This window comes from Mytilus edulis, chromosome 12 (genome assembly GCF_963676685.1).
Source record: "Mytilus edulis chromosome 12, xbMytEdul2.2, whole genome shotgun sequence".
Classification (NCBI taxonomy): Eukaryota; Metazoa; Mollusca; class Bivalvia; order Mytilida; family Mytilidae; genus Mytilus; species Mytilus edulis.
Window position 1 is genome coordinate 69,977,146 of NC_092355.1, and position 19,136 is coordinate 69,996,281.

At 32.1% G+C, this 19,136-nt stretch overlaps 1 protein-coding gene across 1 annotated transcript; it reads right to left on the reverse strand.

The window, feature by feature from the left end:
- Positions 1-3,188: 3,188 nt before the first annotated feature.
- Positions 3,189-5,166, reverse strand: LOC139498048 (uncharacterized). Its single transcript, XM_071286353.1, has 2 exons — positions 5,044-5,166; positions 3,189-3,922 (listed from the first exon to the last, which is right to left on the reverse strand). The coding sequence occupies exons 1-2, from the start codon at positions 5,149-5,151 to the stop codon at positions 3,326-3,328; spliced, it is 705 nt and encodes a 234-aa protein (XP_071142454.1). The 5' UTR covers positions 5,152-5,166; the 3' UTR covers positions 3,189-3,325.
- Positions 5,167-19,136: the final 13,970 nt, after the last annotated feature.

Genomic DNA, 19,136 nt, shown 5'->3' on the forward strand with positions numbered 1-19,136 from the left:
AGAAAGACAAGGGCAACATTTAAGAATAGCTATTTGTATATATGTTGTGTACAAATTGTAATGTTGTACAAATTAAAATTTGTACAGATATTTTGTACAACTGATCAGTGTTTTATGAACCGTTTGACACAAATGGATGATGCAAGCACACAGTCTTTTGTTTCGCGTATTTCTGTCAGGTTCCAAGACTACAAGATGCAGTTTAATACTGAACATTGATACAAAAAAAATTATAAGAACACAAAAAGACTTTTTATGGATATGCTTTTGGTCAAAGGAGAAAAAGAAAATATAGAATTTAAACCATTCGGGTGTCCTTTTACCAGTTTGAGGACAAGGAAAAGAGCACTAAATATTAGAGTGTGAAGTTTATAAATTTGAATCTAAGACATAAGCGGATACATTTTAGAAGATAAACCTTTTTCACCGATTGCCAAAAAGGTATGTGCATGTCAAAAAACATATAACTTGTACAAAAACCCTGTACAAAACTTACATCTTGTACACAACATATACATCCTTAAACAAATCCTTGATAGTACACTTACTACATAGTAAATATAATATATGTGAAGTGTCCCATGATGAACAAAAGATGTGTATACAGATGTAGCTAAAAGTTAAAATCACAAAAATACTGAACTCAGAGGAAAATTGAAAACGGATATTCCCTAATCAGATGGCAAAATCAAAATCTCTACCACATCAAACGAATAGATAAGTAAGTAGAAATTTTATTCTGTCTATGAGTCTATTGGGGAGCCATTTTTACTTTAAAGTGCGTACGGGAAAATGCTTAAAAATATAATATAAAAAGGATAAAAAGGTAAACATGATATATGTTCTGACCTGATATACTAAAAATATTTTGTCGATCAAAGTAAAGGAAAATACATCACTGAAAGAGAACATGGTGACAAAAAGTGTATGAATCAGTTTCAAATTTGCCAAGAAGTATATTTGAAGTGTTCTTTTCATACTGGTATAACCATATGTAAAAGGAATATATCAAGGTGGGCCGTTATGATCAGTCAGCTACATATCTTTAAGCCGAAATACGGCTTCTTATTTGTGTAGTGACTGATTGACAGTCTTAGGAATACGTCATAGTAGGAATGGGGTGCAGTCATACTCATGGGTCGAAAATAAACTGACAACACCATGGCTAACCATGAAAAATACAAACAGAATAACAGTAGTACACAAGACACAACATAGAAAACTAAAGACTAAGCAACATGAACTCCGTCAAAAACGGGGGGGGGGTAATCTCAGGTACTTCGGAAGTGTAAGCAGATTCAGCTGCACATGTGCACCCGCTGTGTTGCTCATGTTATCACAAACCCGGTAAATAGTATAATTCGGTAGTACACATTCATGAAAAGGGAAGGGGATTGTAGTTACGACATAAGGAACATATCCGATATCATATGTGAAACGGAAATTCCACAATGGTCAACCAACTCGTGATAGCACCCGTAAAAATTACGAAGGGATGATTTCAACTTCACCATTTTGAACTCTTAGTTTGATTGCTTTCTTGTGAGCAGCAACTCTCTATCAAGGAAATCATGATAGGAAATTCAAGCCTGGGAATATTGTATCAATTGCAAGATAAATACGCATGTAGGAGCTGAATTACTGTTGCTACCTAAAAATGGAAAGTTCACAATTTTGAAAGGTGAAATCATCTCTTTTGTTGTAAAGTATTGTTTTCAACCGACCCTCATTGTCAATTTCTAGACTTAAGTCAAGATATGAGGCAGACCTAACTGAATATGTTGTATCCTTTATCTCTAATTCGATGGGATATATGCTTTCAACATAGTTACCCAATTTTTTAATTATTTAGTGAGAGAACATCATCTTTATAGCGGAAAGTAAAGTTGAAGGATATCATCTTTCTTCATAAGAAGTTGCTGTATGAAGTCATAACAATAATAAAAAACAAGTCGGCAAGAAGAGGAACACAATTGGTTTCCATTGGAATGCCGACGGTCTGTTGAAAAATGTAACAAATATGTTGTCAATCAAGAAATCAAGCATCGTGATAATGTCAGTTTCAGAGATATTTTGTTTGAATGATTCTTTACAAAGTAGGATTTATCCCTCCCTAAGACAGGATACTTGTATCTAGGTTTGCCATTCTTTTTTATGATACAAAGCAATACCATCGCTTTCAATTTGTCTTTTAGTTTGGAATGGGAATACTTGTGTAAAGTGTAGAAAAGTTAAATGTTTTGATACTATTGCAAGATGAAAGAAACTTAGAATGTGTGTACTCTAAAGGATGTTTGGATTTTTTTTTATCGAAATCTAATTCATGCCATTTCTTGAATAGGCATTCTAAAAATATCTTATAGCCCGGCTTTGATTGCTGATAAAATAGATGTTAATTATTCAGATAAAGGTTTCGTGTAGCACTTGGAAGTGTTTGTAATGACACTTATGTAGTTAAGTTATACAATACAGTGATGGAAGATCCATTTCTTCGTCTTTAGTTGAAACTGTAAAAGCATTATAAGACGTCATGATTACTTGGTCTACATTTTTTACTTAATTAGGTGCTAAATTGTTTTTTTTTATTTCAACCAACCTCTATGAAGACTATCTAAGGAAAAAACAAGTTTTAAGGTAAGTCTTAATAATAAGAACATCTTGAGCGGTCTTTTAAAATGTTTGCGTTTAATGAAGATATAATGAGGTCTTTGCTGTAAAAACCCATAATCGCATCTTCTCGATTTGGTTTCAATAACACTATGTACGTTACTCTTTCATTTTTTTATATGCACCTCTCCATCGAGCCATTAGCTATTTAATTGCATTCCTAAAACAGATGAAATTGAGAAGGGAAATGGGGAATATTTCAAAGAGACAACAACCTGACCGAAGATCAGACAACAGACGAGCAAAATGACACACATAAACCAAAGACAACATATGAGCAACATGATAGACATGAACCAGGGGCAAAAACTGAACTAAAATGGACAGGCATATACACAATGTTGCGGATTAACACATTACAAAACAATAAGCTATATAATAGTTATCTAAGGTGCTAGACTTATAATTTAATACTCCAGACGCGAGTTTAGTCTTCAAAAGACTCATTAGTGACGCTCATATCAAAATAATTATAGGCAAACAAGCACAAGGTTGAAGAGCATAAACAATCGAACACCAGTTCGAACAATTTATTTTCTTTCATAAATGTCTATTTTAGTGTATACGATAACATGTGGTGGAATACTAGAAATTACATTACAAAGACAAAATAGAAGTTGCTTGTATTCCAGAGATTCATCCTTTTTTGGGATCATTGTCACTCTACACTGAATGACTCGTTTCCTTGTACTTTGTAAGTGTTTTTCTTGCAATTACTAAAATCATTTGACCACGAGTTGAAATAGTGATCCCAAACTTTCTTCATTACTGGTGGATAAGGTTGGAACGTTCCAGCATAATGAGCAAGTTCTTTATCCCAGTCAAACTGATTGTGACACGTGATTCGTCGATTGGCGCCATCGTATTCAATTATCTTTTGCATTTCTTCGTCATTCGGTAATTTTGCTTTGTTTTTTAACACCGAACGAATAAACAGTGCTTCGTGATCACTCATCTTGAAAAACGACACCTGCCGTGGTATACCCATGAAAAACAGAGTGCGCCACTCAGCGGGAAAAATGTATTTAAAGAAGTTGCTAACATCTGAATTTTTCCCAATCTTGACTATTCCTTCCGGTAAGAATTTAAATTCGTGTTGATATCCAGTACAATAGATAACAGCATCGACGTCCAGTTCGTCGTCATTGTCTAAAATGACCGATGATTTGGTGAACCATTTAAACGACGACCGTTTCTCTGTTATGTTATCTGGTAAGATTGTTGGTGCTTTTGTCCAATTATGGCAAAGATAAACCTGTAAAATAAATGATGGACTGTTCAAAAACAAAAAACAAAATCAAATAATGTTATTGATTTCCGTTGTTACTTTCAATCAGGTATACAACCGACGTCCAAACATCATTTATTTTAGTTTAAAAATAGGGTTTTGTGGTACCATATCAATTGTGTCATATCATGATATTCATGTTATAAATAGGGGGAAAATGTATTTTTTAGAAAGTTTTTAAAAAAAAAGAGAGGCGACAGATATCATAAGGACATTCAAACTCATAAGTCGGAATAAAATTGACAACACCATGGCAAAAAATGAAAAAGACAAACAAAAGAGCACAAACCACGACAAATAAACTAAAACTTAGCACAACGAATCCCGCCAAAAACTTGGGATGATCTCATGTGCTCTGGAAGGGCTTTGAACCTATGTGTGTGCCAAATGCAAATTTTGGTGAAAGCATAAGAGTGACTTAACAGTAATAGGTAGAAAAGAATAAATACTGTATCTGAAATACTTAAAGACTTTTAAAAGAAAACTGTAATATAATAAATCGGGGATCGAAACATCAGGATTTTGTTTCTGTTTAATAAATAGTTTTTGTTAATAGGCTTTTAGTTAAGAAATTAAAGATTGAAATGGTTAGAGGTCTCATACTTGAAAACTATTTCAAATTGATGCAGTCATTTTTGTATATTACTGAAATATATTGGAGTTTTATATGCTCTATTTCTGTGTCCCTCCCCCCAGTTTGGGGGGTTTCACGTTGCTAAAATTTTCTTTTTCAGTTTAATGTAATGTAATGTTGTTTGTCTCTTCGTCGTTATTCTTTCGGCATTGGATTTGCCATTTTAAAAAGGGAATTATGGCATGAGTATCCCATTGGTGTCTTTTTTTTTGTTAAAACAAAAACACAAATAAAGTCAACAGTAGTTTACCAGTGTTCAAAATGTATCAATTGATTGAGAGAAAACTTTTTGAAAACAACTGGCATATTCCTGACTTGGTACAGGGCATTTTAAGAACAAATGAAAGATTGAATATGGTTGTAATGGTTATCCAAGCCTTCCGCTTTATTATAATAATAAATACACAAATCTCTAAAAAAAATGCATATGTTTCACAATAAATATATAACTTACTTTCTTAGCAAACTTTGATAGTTCAAAGGCAAGATCTATCCCTGTATACCGACATCCAAGTAAGGCAACTTTCAAATCTACAAAATTTTCAGGTCTACAGTACCACATACTGTGTAATAAAAGCCCTTCAAATTCCTCCTGGTTTTCTACGTCCGGATATTTAGGCACTGAACAATTTCTGCAAACAAATTCAAACATTTCGTATTGTTAACACTGAACAATCATATATACATTTATGATGGTACTAGAATGCATTATAGTATTATCTGATAGTACATAATATCATCAAATGGTAAAACAGCAATTCACGGTCCGTATACGAACATGTTAATGTAAATTTATGACTTCGCTAGAGTATTCGTTGCAAAGTTCTATTTAACCACAACGTGTTGATGTACGGTTTTGATCATCTTTTCAGAATGCATTAGTTTGAATCAGTTAATATATAGATTACTGACGCAATAGAGCTACAAGTACAATAGAAAATCCATCCCTTTAGATGTGAGTATTCAATATGACATGATTGTTACTTGGTTATTGTGAAATAGTTCTATTTTAAAAAAAAAAATTTGTATTCTTGACTTTCATGTTTGCTAATGTGTTTTGTCTATATACGTTTTTTATGTTGCTTTTTAAGAAAATTTGCAAGTTATAAAACCAGCTTTTTTCTAAGTTAGAAAATGTCTGTACCAAGTCAGGAATATATCAGTTGTTATTCATTCGTTTAATGTGTTTGAGCTTTTTATTTTGCCACTTGATTGAGGACTTTCCGTTTTGAATTTTCCTTGGAGTTCAGTATTTTTGTGTTTTACTTTTTTGGTAAATGAATGTTTTGTTATATTTTACTGACCCATTGCACACCACAACTGCATCAAATTCCTCTGTTTGCAAATCATTTTTATGTCTGATGTCACTATACGTAATTTTCCATTTTGTATCTTTGGCTGACAAATCAACAGGTCTCACCTCTTTTACCTCTGTATTGAACTAGTATGCGTAAACATGGAGTTAATATTATTATTATATATAACAAATTAAAATATCATGAATTTTCAATTGATTCTATAATGATCAAAGATGAGACGATCCCTTGATACTGGGGCTGTAAAAAGTGTCTAATCGTTTAAGTATAACTTAAAATAAACGTGCTTAAAAATACAAGTAAAGTATTATCTTATAGTATAGACAAGACGTAATAAACACTCATGGTAGATGAAACATTGAAGACTTTTTATTGTTTGTTATTAATTTGACTAATACGTAAAGATTTTAGGATTAGGAAAACAAGATCAAATCGATTACGGTGCAGAGAATCAAGTAAAAAAGAGAAAGTGTAAATAGTTCTTCAATAATATTCAATCAGACTAGCTTGGATGGAGAGTTGTCATATTGGCACTCATACCAGAGCTTCTTATTTTTATATAGTTTATCAATTTTGAGTCGAACCATGTTATTTTAAGTAGCTCAAAGTTTAATACAATTATAAAGTAATAGAAAGGAACCCCTTTTCAAACCTCGTAGTCGTACGAAATGGCAACTTAAGGACATAATAAAATAATTAAGGGATTACAAAGGAACAGGATGTGTCTACAGTGCAATCGTATCCTTCTGTGCACGAATAACCCGCCTTTCTTTATCATACTTGATATCTTACACAGACTTTTTTAAACTATTTTGATCTGAGCGTTACTGATGAGTCTTAGGTTAACGAAACGCGCGTCTAGCGTATTAAATTATATTCATGGTACCTTTGATAACTATTTACAACAATGGGTCGATGCCATTGCTGTTGGACGATTCTTGCCCGATGGTATCACCAGACCAATAGTCAGTACTTCGGTGTTGACATGAATATCAGTTATGAGGTAATTTTGTTTTAAATTTCCTGTTGCAAAACTTAAGGATTTTGTCATCCCAGGAATAGATTACCTTAGCCGTATTTGGCACAACCTTTTGACATTTTGGGTCATCAGTGCTCTTCAACTTTGTACTTGTTTAGCTTTATAACTATTTTGATCTGAGCGTCACTGATGAGGGTTACGTAGACGAAACGCGCGACTGGCGTACTAGAGTATAATCCTGTTAACTTCGATAACTATTTATGAATTCACCTTGATCAATTTTTTAATGTCACAGTCATCAACAATCCAATTAAGATACTGTTAAACCTGTTGGTGAGTCATAAAGCACGGTAAACCATATTTATCTAATGGGTAATCGTCAATTTCCATCAGTGGTCCTGGGGTTACTGTTCTACAACAGACAAGAGGAATAAAAGTTAATTGAATATACAAGATTTATTATTTTATACGCTAAAGGCGCGTTGCGAGAATAAAAAAAACAATATGAATGAATTTCGATTCTAATATGACGTGCACGTGCTTTTTTCGCTTTGCAAACAACACTGTGATAAAATTATCGATATATCTGTACTAATCGCAGTTTCAGAGATGAACATAATAATGAATGTTACAATTCACCTTCCACGTAAATCCACATATATCGAAACCTATTTGTAGACGCTCTTGTTGATTGTTTTAAAGAATCAAAACACAAGATATCGGAGACATCTAAGGTATCAAAATATAAAGGAATTCCGCAAAGGTCCACTAATACCTTTGGCGTATTTAAGCAACTTCAAATGAAGATTTTTAGATTTTTCTAGCAGTTATTTACGAAATAATTCATGCACGTTACAGATTTATTAAAATGTTTTGGCTTTATCTAACAGGGAGTAAAAATGAATAGCCACACACACGCCATACCAACCCTCGTTTCCAATTACCGTATTTGTCCTATTAGATTTCTTATAATTCATGTAAGCCATGTATTTGTTGTAAATTTAAAAAAGAATAATATCGATCTTCAAGGGAAATGCAAATGGACAGTCCTTTATAAAATGCCAAAATCAAACCCTTATCTAGAAAACATGGATTAATATAATATTTGTTTCATCATGTAACAATATACACACCTACTTTTTTGTTTGGCCTGAACAGGGAAAAGCAAACCTTTCTGAAATTCCAAAATATAAGCATATGCAGGATTCCACGATAGTAGAATGTACTTCAAAAGAAGAATATCAAAATTACAGAACTCCAAGAAAAATTCAAAACGAAATTTTCTTTTCAAATGGTAAAATCAAAAGCTCAGACACATAAAACAAATGGGAAACAACTGTAATATCCCTGAGTTGAAAAAGTCATTCCATAATGTTGAAAATGGTGTATTTAACCTGGAGTTATATATAGCTAAACCTATAACTTGTTTGACAGTCGCATACAACTCCATTATATGGACAACAAATATGTGCAAAACAAACAGATATAATAAGTAAAATTGTAAAAAAAATTAAGAAAGAGCAGTCAATCTTTTGTAATGTACGTACCTAATGACAATATAATCAAAATTACTACCGATGCTATCTTTATTTCCTTATATTAACGTTTTTTGAAAACATGATGTCGTGTGTATTTAAAGTCTGCACACTTTTGTTAAACTATATACATAGATATATTAAGATGTGGTATCATGGCCAATAAACAACTCTCCATCCAAGTAACAATTTGTATAGTAAACTACTATTGGTCAAATAACGGTCTTCAACACAGAGCCTTTGCTCACACCGAACTGCAAGCTATAAAGGACCCAACAAATGACAAGTGTAAAACCATACAAACGGTCTCATTTATATAAAAAACGACAAACGAAAATTACTTATGATAACTAATTATGAACCACAAAATCAAACGACAACTAGTGAACAGCAGGTCCCTGACTCATATATATTCTCACTTATACTACGAACTACAACAGCTTGAAATGTGAATGCCCTCATAGAATAAAATTGAGAATGGAAATGGAAACATACCTTAAATTATGATCAATGGCACTGGTTATAGGTCGTCCATAAATGTCTTCTTTGATTTGATCTGTATACAGCCATGTTCCTCCTAAATCAAAGTTTCTCTCAAAGCATGTTAATTTGAAGTTTTCATTTTGAGAAAGTCGTCGGAGTGCTGAAATACCATGGAGTCCTGCTCCGATGATACCGATTCGTTTTATGTCAGACGTTTTTTTCTCCAACACTCGTTGAGCGCTATCTATGTGACAAATTACTTGCAGCTATGCCGGATACTGTGATATTTGTCCGTTTTATACCATTCTGAATTTTGAATTTTCAAAAATACACCCATAGATTTGATATTCTAATTTGTATACAGAGGGGAAAACAAGCACACACGTCCTGGTTACTGGCACGATTTTTTTCATAACACTGTTTTATTGGTATGACTATTGATGCACATATAGTCAGAAATACGGTTAACTACTATGTCCTTAATTTTTCACTATAGTGTTTGGTAAAATTAAATAATCTAAGGAATCTTCAAAGTTTTGTACTATTGATTAAAGTCAAATTTGAAACGGATTTTAGCAGTTAACTTCGTACTTTGTTTACAATATCATTATTAGTCAATATAAGTATAAATGCATCGTATTAATTTTCGATTTTGAATTTAATGCCAATACTTAACGAGTTTCTGCTTTCTGTGTGGGAGTATTTGAAAAATATTACCATAAATGTATTCATCGACAAGTTCTAATAAATATCGAGCAAATTTTGAACTTTCGGAGATTAAGCGAATAATTAATCTGCAGAAGAATAAAGGCAACATTATCATACCGCTTTAAGCAAAATCCTTAATGGATTGAGAGAAAACAAATCCAGGGTACAAACTTTAACCGAGGAAAACAAATCAACTATAAGACGAAAACAACGAAACAACAGAACACTGAAGGGCAACAAAAACAAACGACAATGCAACTTACATAGAAACACTCATAGCCTGGTACAGGACATAGTTTGCAAGGGAAGAGAATCATTTTATAATGCGTATTTGGTTTCTTGTTTTTGTAGTGCTTTTTGACATTAACATCGTCCTGACTTTTCAAATCTTTTAACTCGCTACTGATGAGTCTTATGTAGACGAAACGAAATTATAGATCATGTTTCGTTGATGATTCTTGTTAAAACTTAAGGACACCAATGTCGGCTTTTACTTTAAGGGGCACTAGCTGTCATGTTTATTTTCACCGATTTGACTTAAATTCTTATATATGATTGATAACTATATATAAGATATTTATTCAAGTTTTAACCAGTCTAAAAAAATATGGACTCGAAAGGTCAGTTTAATTTGATATTGAAGATTAAAAATATATGTTAATCATAGTTCTACTTGTATAAGAATGATTTTTTGTGGTTTGAATCAGTCTGACAATCAAATGATTTTCCTTTGTTTCATTTTCAATGTTGACATTCTTTTCCTTTAAATAACCAAACCACACAGAATTCATGCATTTTAGATCTCTAGCTAAGGGGTTAATTTGAAGTTCACAGGAATACAGATTTAATGAGGCCGAATTATTCACTTGCAAGTAATTCATAATGTTTCATCGCTTAGTTAGACAAACACCATACTGGCTGCTATTTTACTTCCATTAATGAACAAAAAAAAATCATATTTTTTTTTAATTATCTCGTAGCTAGCTATAGTGCTCTTTTTAAGGTAAGTCATTGAAAATTGAATTAATTAAAAGTTGAAGATAAATTTTTCATAGCGTTTTGTCTCATCGTCGACGCTCGAATAAAAAGATACGATTTATTGTACTTTTATCATATTACACAGGACCAGGTGAATGACATATTTGTACTCTTTAGGGAAGCGGATATACATATATCTTTTCATATGATTCAACATTAAAATAAAGTTGTGGTTAAATGTTCTGGAGTGAAGTTTGTTTTCCAGATCATTCAACCATTAAAATTTGAAAAATATTGTTTTCTTTAATTTTTTAAAGTGTAAATCATAGTTTTTAATCCGGGATTAGGTTCATTTGGTTATAAAAAAAAGTATTAAAAATCATGAATGTGAAAGTACAATGATTGAAATTTTCTCTGACCTATGCTCGTCCGTTTTTAAGTTTTTCTACTCTAAATTCATAAGGTTATACATTTTTACGTTGTGTTTCTGTTGTGTCGTTTGATTTCTCTTATATATATTTTAGTGTGAATTCACATTACTATAAGACGTGTCACGGTACTTTTCTATCCCAAATTCATGTATTTGGTTTTGATGTTATATTTGTTATTCTCGTCGGATTTTGTCTAATGCTTAGTCCGTTTCTGTGTGTGTTACATTTTAATGTTGTGTCGTTGTTCTCCTCTTATATTTAATGCGTTTTCCTCAGTTTTGGTTTGTTACCCCGATTTTGTTTTTTGAACAGCGGTATACTACTGTTGCCTTTATTTATAAACAAGGCAAACACAGACATAAGATTGGTTGCGATACAATATTTCATTTAACTGAATTGCAGAGATTTCTTCATTTCAAACAACATAAATAGACCTAGAATAATTCAACAGCACGTGGTTGCTTAATCTATTTATATCTATATTTATGTTTACATCGCTTATATGGTCATCAGATGACTATAGAGGTCAACTCTAAAAATAATTAGATGGTGTCTACACTCAAATACACACGAAACGAAGCTACGTATTTTAATGCCAGTGTCTTGTTAATTGTTTTTTTTAGACTATAAATGTTTTACATTGTTATAAATCAAATATGAGAATTTGATTAGAATCGGTGAACATGAATTTGACAGCTAGTGCCCCTTTAAAGTCTTATAATTTGATTCAAAATTCCATTAAAATTGGAGTTATGACGACACGGTCATATGACAAAAATATGTGTTAGGCCAATCAGAAGACGCGTAACATTTAAAATTTATACAAATACCTAGATGACAAGCCTCGTTTCGATGTAACTGCAAAAAATCTGAATCGACCACAGTCATGAAGATAGTGAAACACTGATTAACCTTTAAAATACAGGAAACAGATTATGTAAATCTATGAAATGTTTGCATAGTTTGCGTCTTATGTCAGCACAAATACTGCAATGAACAATGTATATACCGACATGTGAAACAGTCTTCATTTATTCGCCAAAGGTTTTCGTGGTATGTCGTAGGGTGCAGAAATGAAAGGAACAACTACACAATAGTATCACCTCTTACATAAAGGTACATTTCATTTAAAATTGAAATATATAAGCGTCATTCATAGCAGAATTATCGTTTCATCTACGATATTGTCATCAGTGACGTTCGCAATAAAAGTCGGTTACGTGTACTTTTATTATTATACAGAGGACCCAGGATGTTGACTTATTTGTACTCTTACGGAAAAGCGGATATAGATATTTTAACAAATCGTGGTTTTTATGCTATGAAGTGAAGTTTGTTTTCCATATCATTCTATAATTTAAATTTTAAAATAGGTGTTATCAAGTGTAAATCGTAGTTCTTAATCCGGGGTTATTTTCATTTGTATATAATAAAAAAATATTCAAAATTATAAATATGAAAGTGCAAAGATGTAATATATATTTATGCATCTTCTTTTCTCGTTTATAATTTTTAAAGTTACTTAAGTAACTAATTACATTTTCTTAACTATAAAAACATTTAAAATTAGCTTTAGCTACATCTCAATATTTTCGATCTATGAGTTTGACTCTCCCGCTGGTATCTTTCGTCCTTCTTTAAGTAGAATACAGATCTTCATTTTTCAGCTGCAATATTTTGCATTTAAACGTTAATAGTTTATATCATATATGACTTTATTCCTATTGTTTATTACAGAGCTACATTGTAAAGATTTTATATAAAAAATCATCAATTAAATCCATATAAGTTTTGAATTTATAACAAACGAGAAAATCAAATATCTGACAGCAATTTGAATGTCCGAAACCGCAAAAAGTCATGGAGACAGTGCAAAAATATTCCTGACTGGCATTTGACCTACACAAAAACACATATGTCAAGATTTAACAAAACAGTTAATCTTAAAAACTAGGATTACCAAATAAACAATTCTTAACAAGAAAAAAAATGTTTCTTTATATAAAACTGATTCTGAATATCAAGATAGCGATTATGTTAGTCTTTAAAGGCAATAGTAGTATACTGTTGTTCAAAAATCATTAACCGATTGAGATAAAACAAATTCGGGTTACAAACTAAAACTGAGGGAAACACATCAAATATAAGAGAAAAACAACAAACCAACAGAAACACTATGGTGCAACAAAAAGCCAAACGACAATGCAACAAAAAGCCAAACGACAATGCAACACAAACGGAAACGAACTATAAGAAAACAATTGCCATTTTCCTGACTTGGTACAGGACATTTTAAGAAACAAAATGGTGGATTGAACCTGGTGCTATGGCCCGTCAAACTTCCCGCTTTTTTTGGCAATGTTAAATATAACGCTTATATGACAACATTATATGACAGGACTACAATACAAATAAATGGAAGAACGTTCAGGATAAAACTATGTATTTTGTTTGTTTGTACTTTTTGTTATCTGTAAGTGTTAATGTTTTTTGGAGTCTCCAGGGAAAATTAAAGTGTAATTGTAAGTTAAGTTATAACCGTTGAATAAAAAATAATATATAATTTGGATTTAAGTACTTGAACGAGAAATCAAAGTTTGCATCAGTATTGACAAAAATAAGTTATTACAGCAAAAGTACATGTTTGAATATACTGCACAGTAATTTGAAAGTTTAGTCCAATGGTTTGAATTATCGGATAAAACTATTTATTGCCTGGCTGTTTCTGGTCTTGGTCCTCATTTTCCAGTTTATAACACTATGATATTGAGCTTGCATATGTATTTTAATTGTAGATGTTTTCAAAAGGTGAAAGTCATGACATGATCCAGGACAGTTTGCACTTACATCTAAAAATAAACATATTAACATACTAGCTCTTTACGTATAACATGCACAATAGAGTAAATGATCCATAATACATTCATTCTTGGTGACTTATGGCCCATATCCAGCAGTGTTTCTTTTTCACATTTTGTTATGCCGAGAACGTTTATTATTAGCTGACATAATACATTTTACATGGGTCAGTAACTTTCAATGCTCTTCAACTTCGTACTTTATTTGGCCTTTTTAACTTTTTGGATTCGAGCGTCACTGATGAGTCTTTTGTAGACGAAACGCGCGTCTGGCGTATATACTAAATTAAGTCCTGGTATCTATGATGAGTTAATTTCATATGAGGTAAGAGCCAACATTGAAACCCATTTGTAATGTATTCACCCTATATATCGTAATAGGTCCCTGTTTAACTGTGTGACGAGTTTATCTTACCGACTTAAAATTATTTGTGTAAGCAGTGTCTGTTTTGAAAGCGCATAAAACTGTTCTGTATTATATATCAAATATCAAATCGACAGCTTGAGAAACAACCAAACAGCGAAAGAAAACAAATCAGAAAACAATCAATAGGTCTTTCCACGGAAAAGGTTAAAGATCTAATAATCAGAACATAGGTAAAAGGTCTTTCAATGCAAAAGTGGAAAAACGTTATAATCGGAACAAAGGCGGAAAGACTTAATAATCAAAATAGAAGCAAAACATCTTTCCACAGAAAATTGAAAAGACCTAATTATTAGAAAAAGACAAAAGGTCTTTCCATTGATAAAATGAAGTAAATGTAGACGTATATTTCTTAAATTAAAATCTAATACGTCGTTACATACACAAACGAATCGTACAAGTTGAGATATATAAACACCAAAAGATGGTGACAAGGGAACGTCACCATCTAAAAAAGGATAATTAACATAAGAAAAAAAATTATCTCTTGTATCATATATTTTGGTTGTAAGCTACACGTTAATAATATAGATATCAAGATCCAGTAAAGGGGTAGTATTTATTGTTAGTTTTAGCTTTACTTAAAGTATGTTCAACGGGATAAATCTATTTAGTGTACATACTGAACTCATTATTATTGAGACCAAAAATATCATCCAAATATCTAAAAGTATTATTTATTATTTTTGTATCAGATGTCGTTTCGATGGGTCCTGCTGATTTAAGTCATTAATTGTAACATGAAGCATTTGCTAAAGCAAAACAGGAAGCTTGGACCATAAAAACCCTTGAAATAATAAAAGGGGACTAGGAACTTAAATTATTTTCAATATCAGTGTCTACTCAAACTTCCATATAAATAGCGGAGTATAAGAACATTTCTATTTTAAGACATAAATCTATCATTTTGCTATATATTACAAATGTTTAATCCTTGCTTGAACAGGAATGCCTCTCACGAATATCATAGTTGTTACTATTCGTTTGATGCAATTGGTGTGTTTGAGCTTTCCTTTTTTGCATTTGATAATGGATTTTCCGTTTTGAATGTTCCTTGAATTTCGGCATTATTGTTAACTTAATTCTAGGAGGAATATTGAAGAAAACCATGCGAAGGAAACAGTAGACGAAGGTGCAAATCGAGGAAAACATTGACAGCTATTATACATTCGTTTGATGTGTTTGAGCTGTTAATTTTGCCATTTGATAAGGGACTTTCTGTTTTGAATGATCCTCTGAATTTATTATTTTTATGATTTTAAGTTTTGACTATAAACAAAGACGAAAATGCCAGCCATATTTGATCTTATTGACTATATAAAACTGTCTCAGTTAAAATAACTGCATTTTTAATATTCCAATACTCCAATGAACGCATCTGCCTCTCATCACAGATCGTCAAACAAACAAGTTAGAGTTACCTCGCATTTTACTGATGAGAAGCAATATCTTTTCAATGTTATTTGTATGCCTAGAAAATCAGTCTAACAATGTTTGCGTATATCTGATTCTTTATTTTCGGGGCCTGGAACGTGTTCATTTCAACTCTCACATTTAATTCATCCTCGTGAGACTAATTTTGTTTAAATTACTAAAATGTATTGTTGATCTTACATGAGTGTACTGACATAACTGTATCAAATGGAGCCAACTGAACCGGAAATTCTATAACAAACAGTGATTATTTACGGACAGGGTACCTGAATTTTGAGATCAGAATCATATGCATGTGTCTTTTGTGTTACTTAGGTCATCTATGATAATCATAGTGAACTAAAATCAAGTCTTCTTTTCATAGTTTATAATTATTTTAAACTACTTGTTCACTCATAGACCAATGTCGTGAATTTGATATATTTGATGAAAGCACATTTTTCATTTTTTTATGGGAACTATTAAATCTATGATAATGGCAAAAATAGTAAACAGCTGTTCAAAATGATTATAAAAACGTTAACTTAAAACTTGATTTGTCATATCATCGTTATAAAAGATTTTAATCAATTTAAAGGTATCCATTGTTTCATTAATTTCTTTGTTTGCTATTGCAAATCTATCACGAATACATGTTGAAGTTTATCTCATTAAGTTATCCAAAATACATAACATTATGCAATTATAACAATTGGATTAAGTGTCACGAATATGATTACTAAAATTGACAATAAAACTTTATGTTAATAATCTTTTAATTAATCATTTAAACATATCACTCAGAAATTCTTGATCACATATTAAGATGCCCTATTGTCATACGCTAAGGAGAAAAAACAAGTTAGGTATGAAATATTAACACCATCGTACCGAATGTATTTTTCTGAAAAAACTAAATACGAAGTCATATATATGAAGTGGTATTATAGTTTGTTATTTACATATCGCATATTATTCAACAGCTTGATCGGAAATATGAATGTTCATGAAATGCTAAAAGGAACGAATTGAAAATTCTTTAAAAGTTTTGAGATACATTGTATCAACTCGTTTTGTAGTAGCCTTAAAATCAACTGCGCATTGCGAATTAAATTAACAAGTTCAAAATTTATTTTAAAAATGTGTTAATAGTTCTGTTAACAGAATCTTCAAACTTAAAAAAGTCGAAACAATATTAATCATATAAAAAGAAAATGTGGTATGATTCCCAACTCTCCACAAGAGACCAAATCACACAAAAAAAGAACAGCAGGTCACTGTTAGGCCTTAAACAATGAGCAAAGACAATACCACATAGTCAACTATAAAATACCAATGTTCACATAAAGAGAGAGAGAGAAGACACAAAGAATTTTACATAATTTAAGGAAGGCATAAAATATCTGGAAAACCAAGGTTGAACAAAGGTGCTCTCGAAGGGAAAGTGACGTTATTGTCACGATGGCTGATAAGAAGCAGTATTGTGGCAATATCCATGAAACATATGAGTTGTTATATGTGAAACCGATAGTTCATTAAAAATAAAGAAATCACGATGTCCGTGTAACATTGAAATACACATTTTTACCACTTGGAACCCTAGGTTCAATAGCCTTATCTCAAAGAAATAACGATAGGAAATGCAAACTAAAAAAAAGTTAGATAAAAATAGCCATGACTCATCATATCGACACAATAGTTATCAAAAGTACCAGGATTATAATTTAGTACGCCAGACGCGCGTTTTGTCTACATAAGACTCATCAGTGACGTTCAAATCAAAATATTTATAAAGCCAAAAAAAGTGGAAGAGCACTGAGGATCCAAAATTCCAAAAAGGTGTGCCAAAAACAGCTAAGGTAATCTATGCCTTGGATAAGAAAATCCTTAGTTTTACGAAAAATTCAAAGTTGCACAAGACACGAACACAACTGACGAAAAAACTAAAAACGTAATGTATCGATGAAGGACTACTCACTTGTACTGAAAGCTACTTGCTTGGTTAAATGAATGTTTGTTTGTAGCTTAACGTTCAGTGGAAAATATGTCCTTAACGTCCAGTGGAAAATATGTCCTTAACGTCCAGTGGAAAATATGTCCTTAACGTCCAGTGGAAAATATGTCCTTAACGTCCAGTGGAAAATATGTCCTTAACGTCCAGTGGAAAATATGTCCTTAACGTCCAGTGGAAAATATGTCCTTAACGTCCAGTGGAAAATATGTCCTTAACGTTCAGTGGAAAATATGTCCTTAACGTCCAGTGGAAAATATGTCCTTAACGTCCAGTGGAAAATATGTCCTTAATGTCCAGTTGAAAATATGTCCTTAACGTCCAGTGGAAAATATGTCCTTAACGTCCAGTGGAAAATATGTCCTTAACGTCCAGTGGAAAATATGTCCTTAACGTCCAGTGGAAAATATGTCCTTAACGTCCAGTGGAAAATATGTCCTTAACGTCCAGTGGAAAATATGTCCTTAACGTCCAGTGGAAAATATGTCCTTAACGTCCAGTGGAAAATATGTCCTTAACGTCCAGTGGAAAATATGTCCTTAACGTTCAGTGGAAAATATGTCCTTAACGTCCAGTGGAAAATATGTCCTTAACGTCCAGTGGAAAATATGTCCTTAATGTCCAGTTGAAAATATGTCCTTAACGTCCAGTGGAAAATATGTCCTTAACGTCCAGTGGAAAATATGTCCTTAACGTCCAGTGGAAAATATGTCCTGCATGTTCAGGCATTAAAGCTATTTGAAATAACATAAACGGTACCATTTGTTTTAACCAGATGCGCATTTCGACAATCAATGTATCTTCAGTGATGATCGGGGTAAAAATATTTGAAAATTTAAAGCTTATTAAAAGGATGAAGAGATTTAGACAAAAGGAACAAAAAAGGATAGCCATGACGAAGAATGTGCGAACCAAAACCGGACGGTTTTTGTTGTTGAATCTAAGTCGAACAATGTATACACAGTATGCAGAATTCTAATCTTTCAAGAAACATAAACCCAACAAACATAGCCTTTTATAAAATAAAGGTATATCAACATATTATTTTTTGGGTGTGTATGACCAAGCTCAGTAAAGTCCCGTCTAAATTGAATTTAATTTACCGTTGTCTTGGTGATATTTTTTCGTTAGATAATCAAGAATTTTCTAAATATAGTCGCGAAATTTACCCAAAGGAACGGTTTAAACGGGAACTTCAACACTAACATTTACGACAAAAGGGACGATTTTTCGTTCCCTATTGTTAGTTTTCCCTTTTTGGATGGTGAGGTTTCTTTTGCACCAACTTACAACGTTTATATTTCACAATTATGAAAAAAGAAGATGTGGTATGATTGCCAATTAGACAACTCTCCACAAGTGACCAAATGATACAGACATTAACAACTATAGGTCACTGTACGGCCAACAC

Bases quoted from the DNA above. Each gene is read 5' to 3' on its own strand.
- LOC139498048 (XM_071286353.1), bottom strand. From the start codon at position 5,151: ATGTGGTACTGTAGACCTGAAAATTTTGTAGATTTGAAAGTTGCCTTA. The intron at 3,923-5,043 runs GTAAGTTATATA...TTTATTTTACAG, and splicing joins TATCAAAGTTTGCTAAGAAA to GTTTATCTTTGCCATAATTG.